The 12,388-nt window shown below is 40.5% G+C and overlaps 1 protein-coding gene and 1 long non-coding RNA gene across 2 annotated transcripts in view; both read right to left on the bottom strand.

Moving 5' to 3' along the window:
* Positions 1–828: 828 nt before the first annotated feature.
* On the bottom strand, positions 829–7,743 carry LOC109488303. The gene is made up of 3 exons (XR_002141338.1): positions 7,649–7,743; positions 5,878–5,938; positions 829–974 (listed from the first exon to the last, which is right to left on the bottom strand). It is a non-coding gene; the product is annotated as an uncharacterized LOC109488303 (long non-coding RNA).
* Positions 7,744–8,377: 634 nt separating this feature from the next.
* Positions 8,378–12,388, bottom strand: part of LOC109488290 (transformation/transcription domain-associated protein-like) — a 99,798-nt gene continuing 95,787 nt past the window's right edge. Inside the window, exon 86 of the mRNA XM_019792483.1 lies at positions 8,378–8,570. Coding sequence (XP_019648042.1) covers positions 8,378–8,570 — 193 coding nt within the window. The remainder of the gene's footprint in view (positions 8,571–12,388) is intronic.

A 12,388-nucleotide genomic window follows, 5' to 3' on the forward strand; every position in this document is an offset into this window, starting at 1 on the left:
CTTGGAGCAAGTCAAATCTAAGACAGATCAGCAATAGCTGTCTTCTTGTGTCTACTACTAAAATTCAGGATTAAGATGTTCTGAAGCAAGAGAAGGAATGGAGGGGGGAAAATCTGATTGGTTTTCACTATGCTGCGGCCAATGAACTTGAAGCTCTTTCAAAGGATAATTTCCTCTGATAAATTCACGGGAAAAAACTTGCACAAAAACTTGCGGTAAAAAGGACATAACAGCATATCTAAGACAGCAACCCAGCTTCTACGTGTAAGATGACAAGCCAAGCAAAAATCCTTTGCAAAACAAATCTCTAGGACACCTATAGTTGTATATGAAGGCCCAAGCTCTACATGTACATTTAGGACATCAGCCCCAGGCTGTTGTAGTTGTAACAGGAGTTGCAAGCAAAGGTTCCTTTAAAACAGACAACTCTTCAACTTGCAAACCAAGATTTTTGAGATACATGATTGTATGTAAGTCACCTATCCCAGGTGTACAAGTGTCGGAAGTTGTACAGGTGTAAGAAGCTGTTCAGTACAAGTGTATGTAGCAATGTGGCTTACCTGTGGGATCTACATTGTACCTGGCCGGATGTTGAAAGCAATGCTCCCACTTATGTGCAGGTATACAGGTGTGTGTACAGGTATACAGGTGTGTATAGGTGTACACAGGTGTATAAGAAGGTGGAACATACCTGCAGGATCCCCCTGACTGGAAGTAGCTAGCGGCGCCAGCTGTGTGGCAAGTGTATATGTGTGACTGTAAGGTATACAGGTGTGTGCAGATACAGGTGTGTGCAGGTGTGTAGGAAGGTGGCTTACCTGCAGGATCCCCCTGGCTGGAAGTAGCTAGTGACGCCCCCAGTTGTGTAGTAGGAGGCAGGGATGATGATGCAGTTGGACCATGATGTGAGGCTTTCCCAGACACACTGGGACTGGCTGTGCGAGGGACACCCGCTCCCACCTCACCACTTTTATCTGTGGGACGAGAAAGAAAGTTTTAAACTAGAAGGTACCATTTGCAGAGCTTTTCAAAGTTGTTTCAGTGACAACTGGATGTTGTAATAGTTGTCAGTAAACTTCCCGCTATTTATGTATCATTTCTTGTTTAATAAAGTTTATGATGTAAAAATTTGAAAATGTAGGAATCTTGTTTTTTTAGCCCATCTTGTTTTCTTTTCCGCCCTATCGCATTAGATTTGGAGTCTGCGGAGGATTCATCCATAAAAATTACTTGCTGTGGCCTTAAGTGCTGGTGGTCTCAGCCCTCACCACAAATTGTAAGAAAGAGAGGAGACTTTATAGTTATAGATGACGGAATGCGGTCATTAGATCTCGAACCTTTCCATAAGATTTACTCCTAAACCTGCAGCGTGTCCTGCTTTCGAGGGCAATGACTTCTTTTGGGCCACTTGGATGCTATCAGTTGTTTCTGTTTATTTTGCATACCTATAACAGAACAGCTTTGTACAGTACTGTAAGTATAGAAGCTGTGTCAGACTGGACTGTAAGGTTTGAACCACTCACCCCAGGAAGGATCCCTACTCTTTTTGATAAGTGTGATCTTTAATGTGATCTCCTTGGAACATTGGTTTGTTTGATTCTTTTTCCAAAAAGATATGCTGTGATGAAGAAACCTTGAAGCATGAATGGGGTGTTTGCAAACATGCAAAAAGGTAGGATGACCAATATCGTTCTATGCAAAACCGATCAAGTCAGCTACCATGTATCATAATGTAAAATTGTAATTTGTGCTTCCCTACTATTGTTTTGGAAGGCTAAGAGACAACCTCTAGGCCTGCAGCTCATGTAATGGTTACAGATTGGTTCCCTCTGTGTGCCAGAGTGATGTATGCAGTGTTTAATGTGCAGAGCAACACGTGAGCCCATTACAGCAGCACTAATGGCAGCCTACATGTGTTACTGTCAGGTTGTTAGAGAACAAAGCAGGCGAACGCTCCAGTCAGATGGGTTTTGTGGGAATGAATTTACAGCACTTTCCTGGCTGGAGGAAAGGGTGGTATACATGCTGATGATACATGTGTAAATCAAACCTGCAGCCACTCCAAGCCTAGTTATTGTTTCTTGGGCATCTTGGCTTAAAAAAGATCCTGATGTGAAAAAATCCTGATGTGAAAAAAAGAACCTGATGTGAAAAAAAATCCTGATGTGAAAAAAAAAGATCTTGCAGCACTAATGGTAGCCCACATGTGTTACTGTTGGGTTAAGAACAATGCAGGCGAATTTAGAGCACTTCAATGTTGGATAAAACATGTGCCTGTCATACTACATGGGTTCTGTCCCTAGTGCTGAAACTGGTGTGCTGCTGTACATACTAGAATACAACAGATGGTCCTAACTTGCAGCACTAATGGTAGGCTACATGTGTTACTGTCAGGTTGTTAGAGAACAAAGCAGGTAAGTTTACAGCACTTCAATGTTGGATAAAAAAATATACACGCCATTCTATATGGGTGCTGTCCCTAGTGCTGAACTCAGTGCGCTGCTGTACACACTAGATACAATGGATAGTCCTTACTTTCAGTTAATGTCAGGTTGTTAGAGAACAAAGCAGGCAAGTTTACAGCACTTCAATATTGGATAAAACTTGTGCCTGTCATTCTACATGGGCCCTGTCCCTAGTGCTAAAACTGGTGTGCTTCTAAACACTTTAAAATACACAAAGCAGTGGGTCCCCTTCCAAAAAGCATAGTTGCAACAATATGTCTTGTAGTAATTTACAACAAAATGTCTTGTGTGGCCTTATAATAGGTAGTGAACCATTTAACATGAAAGACTTGTGTGAACTCCAAACCATTAAACTTGGACTATTAATGTTCAAACAGCCTGTTAAAATGTTCAGGACATCTGAGGTCATGGCCAGAGTTGTGGACCTTTCCGTGTTTTAAGCACGTTGTGGGGAATTTTAATCCTGGGAGAACTGAAAGACTTCCAGGCGCTATGAAGCAATTTGCTTTGAAGTCATGAAGCCGCTTTTGAGAGGCGTGACCCATTGCAAATTGTAACTGTGGGGTTCGTATACTATGTTAACTGGCATTCCAGATGTTGGGGAGTGTTATAAGGTCTTCTGGCAAAGGTTATGCAGAAATGGAGAAATTTTATCCCATAGAGAATCTTTATCTAACTGCTGGGAAGCATTAACTCTAAAGCTTTGAAGCCATTTTTGAGAGGCGTGACCCATTACTGTAAGGTTCATGTTTAAGCTGTAAGGTTCATAAAATATCATGTAAACTGGCAGTGCAGATGGTGTGAGCAAGACCCCTGGCACAAGTTGTGCATCGACTGGGGAATTTTATTTGGAGAATTGCCATTTAAGTGCTGGGAAGAATTTTACTTTTAATTTAGAGCTTTGAAGCCAATTTTGAGAGGTGTGGACCTTTTCTGTCTGGTTTGAATGTTTAAACCTACATCTGAGACGTTTAGGAGTTTGGGTCTACTGGCAAAAACTCAGGAATACGGTCTACGGAGAATTCCTTATTCAAGTGCTGGGAAGCATTTTATTTAAGTGCTGTGAACCATTATTTTTTACTTTAAAGCTTTGAAGCCAATTTTGAGAGGTATGAACCGCTACGTTACAACCATACAGTTCATGTTTAAAACTGGTAGCTCAGAGGTTTGGGAGTTGGGGTCTACTGGTAAAAACTGAGGAATTTCAGTCTATGGAGAATATTGTTATTCAAGTGCTGGAAGCGTTTTATTATATTTTGTGCTGCGAACCGTTTTACTTTAAAGCTTTGAATCCAATTTTGAGAGGTGGGAACCACTATGTTTGAACTGTAGAGTTCATGTTTAAAACTGGTAGCTCAGAGGTTTGGGAGTTAGAGTCTACTGGCAAAAACTCAGGAATTTCAGTCTATGGAGAATTTTGTTATTCAAGTGCTGGGAAGCATTTTATTAAAGTGCTGCGAACCATTTAGATTTAAAGCTCTGAAGCCAATTTTGGGCGCCGTGAACCATTACTGAGCAGTTCACATGTACATGTGTGGTTTAACAACCAGGCAGATGTGTAAGGGCATGTAGGGTGAAGGATGGATTAGGATTGTTTCTTGGTGTTTAAAATATCCCCCATTTTACTGAGTGTCAAACCACAAAACCCCTAGTGTCTTTACAACGTTTTAACATTGTGCCAAAAGCTATTAAAGCCTGTTCACATCCCATCCATACAACAACAGAAGAAAGTTAAATCAGAGAGAACCTTGCCTTGACCCTATCTGCCCTGAACCCTAAGTCTTCCAAAATTACATCCCAGTAATGGTTTTCAGCTCCCAAAAGTGCCAACATTGTGCCAAAAGCTATTAAATCCTATCAAATGGCTTGAAAGTTCATCTGTGTTGGTAGAAGTCATTGAAAATGATTATAAAACAGGTTTGAAACAAAATGTTTCCTGGTCTCAAAATATCTTCTCAATCCTCAATTCTCAGTGTCAAACAAAAAAAAGAAACAGTGTTTTTACAACATTGTGGCAAAAACTATTAAAGCCTGTTTCCAACCATACATCAGTTAAAACACTGAGAACCTTGCCTTGACCCTATCTGCCCTGATCCCTCAGTTTTCACAGAATGGGTTTAGTTTATGCTTCCTGTTACTCAAAATATCCACAATTCTCAGTGTCAAACCACAAAAGACCCAACATGGTGGCAAAAGCTATCAAATCCTATTCCCATCCATACAATTATAGAAGAAAGTTAAAACACACTGAAGAAAATGCCTTGACCCTATCAGCCCTAAAATCTGTCTGTCTTGGTGTTGTACATCTGTTTTCTGACAGTTTTGCCACAAATGACCAGAGAGTAACAATCTCCAAGCAATTTTCAGCAGACACTGATTGAAAAGACTACAGCATCAAAATTGCATGATGACCTAAAATATATGTGACCATGCCAATTAATAGAGAGTAGCTTCAGTTTACACAGACAGTTAGGCTGTAAACCTTTCCTGGTGGTCTCATTGGGGTACATGCACATCTGTTTTCTGACAGTTTTGCCACAAATAACCAGAGAGTAACCATCTTGTAGCAATTTCCCAACAGACTCTTATTGAGCTGCTACGGAGTCAGTAAAAGCTAGAAATTGCCGGCAGTCAAACGCGGTAAACACCGCCGGTCGGCACTTTTGGGAGCCGAAAACCATTACTGAGTTTTAAGGGCAGATAGGGTCAAGGCAAGGTTCTCTGTGTTTTAACTTTCTTCTGTTGTCTGGATGGGAACAGGTTTTAACAGCTTTTGCCACAATGTTGCAAAGACACTGGGGATTTCATGATGTGTGACATAGAATTTGGAGTATTTTAAGTGTCTTTTTAAGTAGTACCAAGTCAGAGCCATTTTGTGTGACTTATTTCACAATCATTTTGACTTCTACCAACACTTGATGAACTTTCAAGCTATTTGACAGGATTTTATAGCTTTTGGCACAATGTTGCAAAGACACTGGAAGTCAAATGTGGTAACCGCCGTCGGTTGGCACTTTTGGGAGCCGAAAACCATTACTGGGATGTTATGTGGGAAGTCAGAGGGTTCAGGACAGATAGGGTCAAGGTAAGGTTCTCTGTGTTTTAACTTTCTTCAGTCTGTTGTATGGATGGGAGCAGATTTAATTGCCTTTGACACCATGTTGGGTCTTTTGTGGTTTGGTGCTGAGAATTGGAGGTATTTTGAGTAACAGGAAGCATAAACTAAACCCAGCCTGTAGCAAGAAGAGTTTGACACAATGTATCAGTTTCCATCTGTATTTTACATGAAGTTACAAACAGATCTAGAAGACTCTTTGTCAAAATTTGCGTGTGAGACAGTCAGGCATTTTGCCGCCAGGTTTGTTTATTATTTATTTGTTTTTATTTACTTTGTTGTTGTTTGTTTACTTACAGCGTTCCCGTTGTTCGATCTTCAGGGTGAGGTACATGGTCCGGATGGGGAAGTACACAGCCTGTAGCGAAGGGAAACATTGTTACAACTTTTAACAACATTGTTGCAATTTTTAACAGCATTGTAGCAACTTTTAACAACATTCTTACATTTCATCAACATCATTTTACACCTTTTGATAACATTGTCACAACTTTTTACAACATCATTCTGTAAAACTCCAAAAATGTTGTCACAACTTTAACAACATTGTAGCAACATGATTTAACAACACTGTTACATTGTAGCAAAGAGGGATGCTTGCAACAGCCTATTATTCATATGTGCAATTGTGACAACTATAACATGCTCTGCTGTGTTTCACAGTAAAGTTGAAGACAGCCTATCATTATCTTCAACTTAACCGTGAAAAGGCATAAAATCTCTTACTGTAAAGACAACTCTTACCCATAAAAATGGCTAATTAAACTCTGAAATTATGAAATGTGGCTGTTCCAGTCTATTATTTATAAAAACTGCTACATGTAGTAAAAAACAGTCATAAAACGCTGTTATTTGTTGGTTTACTAATGAAACAAACGCTTCCTATAAAGTCTGTATCTTTATCAATGTTGCATCTGTACCTGAAAAATATTCACCACCCGTCAATGTAACATACTAGATTTGTATGCACACAGAATAGTAGTTATATAACACTGAACAACCTGTCACACAGAACCTTTGCACATGTAACTGCAAAACTTATATTGTAACTTAGTGTTGTTTAATGCAACTAGTATCTAGTATCTATGCCCCTAGTACTTTCCTCTTCTTTTGCCATTCTCTACTAAGGTAAAGCACAATACTTTTAAAGGTAAAGGTCTTACTATAACTAATGATATCCTATGATTATATAACAGTATGAAATATGGCTGTAACTATCAGCCTATCATTTATGTGGACAACTGGTAAAAACTATAATTTCACAGTCTGTGGTTTTACACAAGATAAAAAGCCTCTTCTGTAAAATCTTTGCCCGTATCTCTCTTTTCTCACGTAGTTTCTTCTAGTAAACATTTGTCTTAAACTTGAGGTACTCTGAAGAATAAAATCTGAGCTTTCATCTTAAAGTTTCTTTTAGCCATGCTTGGCAACAGGACTAAGATTGGCTGTGAATGCTAACTGTTGACCAATGAAAGAGGGGCTACCATCTGTGGGTGGACACTAGCTTTGTGATTGGGGGTGAATGCTAACTATTGACCAATAACAGAGGGGCTCTCATTTGCAAGTGGACACTGCAGCTTTGTGATTGGTTGTGAGTGCTAACTATTGACCAATGAGAGAAGGTTTCTCATCTGTGGGTGGTCACTGCAGCTTTGTGGATGTGAATAATAACTTTTGACCAATTAGAGAAGGTTTCTCATCTGTGGGCAGACACTGCAGCTTTCTGATTGGTTATCTTACTATGAAATACCACATGTTGACCAATGAGAGAAGGTTTCTCACCTGGGGGTAGACTCTGCAGCTTTGTCATTGGATGCAAATACTAACTTTTGACCAATGAGAGCAGTTTTCTGATTGGATGACTAGCTATAAAATCTCACCCGTTGACCAATGAGAGAGGGTTTCTCACCTGGGGGTAGACCCTGTAGTAATCTGAACTGTATTACTAACTTTCAAATACTAGTACCACCTGTTGACCAATGAAGGAAGGTTTCTCATAGAGCAGTGTTATGATTGGTTGCCTAACTGTGTAATGTCACCTGTTGACCAATGAGAGAGGGTTTCTCACCTGAGGGTAGACCCTGCCCACCTGGCTCAGCAGGTTCAGGATCGTCTTTCCTTCGTTACGAATCAGGCAGGTCAGCAGCTGGGGAATCCTGGGAAGGGCAGGTCAGAGGTTACATGTCAGAGGACAAAGCTCACCAGTCAGGGAGGTCAGACTGGCAGGTACTTGTCAGAACAGTCTTGAGACAATTATTTCAAGAACCATTTTCTAAAAAATCATCAACCATATGGAATGTTAAATACATTTCACCTCAAGTCATCAGGATTTATGAAGATTAATGACGGATCAAATGATTATGTTTAGAGAGAAATTCTCTCACCTAGAGCTTTTGACCAGTCACTCTGGTCTTCCTCAGTAGACTGACCCTGTGAGGCTTGTCACGTGGCTTCTTTGAAGTGTGAAGTCAACAATGACAAGCCTCACTGGGTCAGTCTACTGAGGAAGACCAGAGTGACTGGTCGAAAGCTCTAGGTGAGAGAACTTTGTTCTGTTGGATCAAAAGTTCTACCAACACAGATTTTCTGAAAGGATGAAATGAGGTAAAACTCTCTGGTTACCATAGCAACCACTGCACATGTGACACGCCGATGCAGTAACAGGGTGTCTGCTACAGTTACCATGGTGACAGATGTCTGGTTCAGGTCATTAACCTTTTTTGTTTGACATGGAATAAGTAAAAACAGAGCAAAAACAATAAAAAGCAATTGAATGATCAGAAGTAAAACTATCCCATTACCATGGCAACCACTGTACGTGCGGCACCCCGACGCAGTACTTGTCGACGGCCTCGGCCAGCGTGCCCTTGTCGTCGTCGTACGTCAGCAGCCAGATGACCTTGGCAAGGTACTTCCGGCACTTTGACTCGTTGGTGTGGCGGCAGGCGTGGAGGTAACAGGTTATGGCTGACACGCCCAGGTGTAGCAACCTGTCAATCAAACATAGAACAACTGTCAATAAACCTGTCAATCAAATATAAAACACCTGTCAATCACAATTTACTGTCTGTCAATCAAACATCAGGCCAGGTACTTCCGGCACTTTGACTCGTTGGTGTGGCGGCAGGCGTGGAGATAACAGGTGATGGCCGAGACACCAAGGTGCAGCAACCTGTAAATTGAATATAAAAGAAACTTACAATAAACACATAAAAAAACACACTGCTGGGCATCACTTTGACTGTCAAAGTAAGACTTTGTGCTGTTTTTGTTGCTGTGGGAAACAAGTTTGGATCTGTTATCTATTGAATCTAGGAAATACATGTAGTTGTAAAGTGCCTTTGCCAAAGGCACAACATTGGGGCCTGCTAGGGATCCAAACCCAGAACCTTTAGATTCTATGACTCATATTCAGAACCACAACTGGGACATTCTAGGGATTCAAGCCTAGAACTTTTAAATTCTAAGTCAAGAAACCTAACCACAAAACACTTCAATCTTAAGTTTAAGTGATGTTTTCCATAGAATCCACATTACGTAGCCTCCCTCAGGTACAAATGTATAATGAAGACAAATCTAGCTTCTCCCTACCCCTGACACTCTCTTGCTGTACTGATAACCATTTAGCATTCCACCATTTGTACCCATATCTGGCAGCGCTTTTTATCAACTACTGAAGTCTGCCACATTTAAACATAATCGAGACAGATGTAGCCATTTGTTCTGATAAATCGTTACACCTCTGGACTTCAGTAGACTGGAGACAGTAAGGATATTGTGATATATGTTCACTGTACATAAAGTACTAGTAGCTAATTGTTTCGGCAGACTATACAATTTGTTGGCTGATTTGGCTGACAAGAAAAAGGCTGGTTAATAATTTAAACAATGAATTTGAACTTTTAATCAAACCATACATCTGTATACTATTAGCCAGTATAACCACCCTTTGCAGTATAGCAATACTGCATTGATTGAACACTGCATTCAATTGATAGATTGAAAAAACTGTAACAACTATGAAAACAATGACTTTCTTCAAATGTTGGGGTCAAATAAGAGCATTTTGGAGTTGATTCAGAACCTGAGTTTTTATTTTTTAAATTTTTTTTGCAAATCAGCAAAAATGAAAGAGAATCTGAGAAACAATTGATTCTATTGTTGTGGCCTTAATGTATAATGGCCAAGTTGGCAGCTGCGGCTAGAAATGAAATATGAAAGGTTTTACCACCAAAGACGGAAAGTGGCGTCAACGAACTCTCAAGTTCACTCAACCAGCCACTTTCCATGGTCTGTCTCCTGTGTGAGTTTTAGTCGGATAAGTGGACTTGGCAATGATTTACTTTGTCTTTCATAGATAAGGATAGGTGACTGGTGTCAACGAACTCTCAAGTTCACTCAACCGACTGCTTCCCATGGTCTGTCTCCTGTGTGAGTTTTAGTCAGATTAGTGGACTTAGCAGTTATGTGTACAAAATGAATCACTTTCTATTTCAGTATTCACAGCTAAAGGCAGGAAAATAGAGGCAATGAACTTGAAGTCTGATTTAGTGGGTAGTTTTCAATGGTTTGTCTCCAGTGTGAGTTTTAGTCAGATTAGCAGACTTGGCAGTTGTGTATAAAATAGATCACTTTCTATTTCAAAACTGCTTGAGGACAATTAAGTTACACTGTGTTTCAACCAACTCTCAAGTTCACTCAACCAGCCACTTTCCATGGTCTGTCTCCTGTGTGAGTCTTTGTCAGGATTAGCAGACTTGGCAATGATTTACTTTCTCTTTCATAGCTAAGGATAGGTGACTGGTGTCAACGAACTTTCAAGTTCACTCAACCAACTGCTGATGTAACGGAGTGTGAGAGTTTTTACGGTCTGTCTCCTGTGTGAGATTTACTCAGGATTAGCACATTTGGCAGCTGTGTCTGACAATGAATTGCTTTCCTTTTTCACAGCTAAAGGCAGCAAAATAGAGGCAATCAACTTTCCAGTCTAGTGACTGGTGTCAACAAACTTTCAAGTTCACTCAACCAACTGCTGATGTAACAGACTGTGGGAGTGTCCAGAGTTTGTCTCCTGTGTGGGTTTTACTGGGATTAGTGGACTTGGCAGTTGTGTATAAAACAAATCAATTTTAATTTCAATGTGTAAGTTCTAGTCAGGATAAGCGAATTTGGCAGCTGATTCCAAACCCCGCTTGGCTGGTGTAGTGGGCTAACTTTGTGTGCTGACTCAAAACCCTGACTGATAGAGACATGTGCAGGATTTGGCCTTGAACTGGATATTAGTATATAAGAAGAATAGATGATCCAGTCTTTGGCTCTGATCTAGAAAAATCAACGTCACGATCATTAACCATGTCTTAACGTGTTACCTTCTGCCCTTATAGCATTATTTAATTATGAAGATTAAAAACATTTTCTGGTACTAGCATCTTGAAATCATAGTGTCATACATTAAAACCTGAGTATACATGTACATACGCAGGGATGGGCCTTGAGCTGATTTTCAGTACTAAGAAGAATAGATGATCTAGTCCGTTGAAAAATCAACAATGTCACCATCATTAACCATGCCCTAACATGTTACCTTCTGGCCTTGAAGCTTTATTACATAAATACCAAGGCGACAGACCATATTACTGCTTTAATGAGGAGTCTATCATGAGACCAGACAGTGTCCTTGGAGAAGAAATATCAGCTTGTTCATCCTAGTTCATCTCTAAGTAAACACAGTAACACAATTGACATTCAATCAGGCATGGTGATTAATGTAATGATAAGTTCCCAGGGTTAGGCTCCACTGCGGGTTTCCATGTGACAGACATGGTTTGTATCCAGTGCAGCCCATAAAGAGATACCATGTGCTGTACTCAGGAGTAGTGGTATACCATCAACTCAGTTGTTCTGGTGAGAAAGTGCACCGTTTCAGGGGCCTGTACTGTGGTACAAACTCTCTACTGACGTATGACTGAGCAAAGGCTATCCTCTAGCAGGCTTTGGGAAGCAGCAAACTGTTCTCTTAGTTCAGACGAACTCCCCTTAGATATCGTCTAATCTATTTGGCAAATTTCTAATCTTTCCAGCCGCTTCCTGAAGCCTGGTTAAGCATAAGCAAAGGCAACTTACCACCACAACAGCTTTCATAAGCAAACTAAACTAGAATAGGACTGGTATTCAGTTTTAATTGTCTCAAACATCATCAGATTCTCAACATCTCCAAGTCCTAAGTTTTGCATGTCTTTCTTTCTGAAACCTAGCTTTCTGTGCTAAGGGACACCAGAAAAACAGGTCAATGACCTGAGTGTGATCTACTACTGATAAAACAGATAAAGATGAAGTGAATGAAATGATGTCCCTTCAGCAGAGAAAAATGCTTTCCCATCAGACCAGTGAGGCCTGACCCGAGTTATGGTGAGTTATAGCCCACAGTGGGCAGGCTAATAGCCTGGCTGCCATTAGTTCACTATAATGCATTCTATATAGCGATTCTTTAGTCTGGTATTGTCCCTTTATTGTCTGTCCTATTCTTCTTTTGGTTGGTCTGCGGTCGGTCGGATGGTTGGTTGGTTGGTTCGTTGGTTGGTCGGTCGGTCGGTCGGTCGGTCGGATGGTTGGTTGGTTGGTTGGTCATATGCGTCACGTGATCATTTTTACGTTCGGTCGTCTGCAAGGTGGACGACTTTTGCTGCCAGGTATGCCCAAAATGAAAATGAAATCATTACTGTTAAAGAATACCACAATATGGAGCAGAGGAATGTCCCTTTGAAGACCAGCACAGGTTCCTAGTATTCTAACCAACCAACCAACCATC

This window comes from Branchiostoma belcheri, unplaced genomic scaffold (assembly GCF_001625305.1).
Source record: "Branchiostoma belcheri isolate BF01 breed outbred unplaced genomic scaffold, Haploidv18h27 scaffold93, whole genome shotgun sequence".
Classification (NCBI taxonomy): Eukaryota; Metazoa; Chordata; class Leptocardii; order Amphioxiformes; family Branchiostomatidae; genus Branchiostoma; species Branchiostoma belcheri.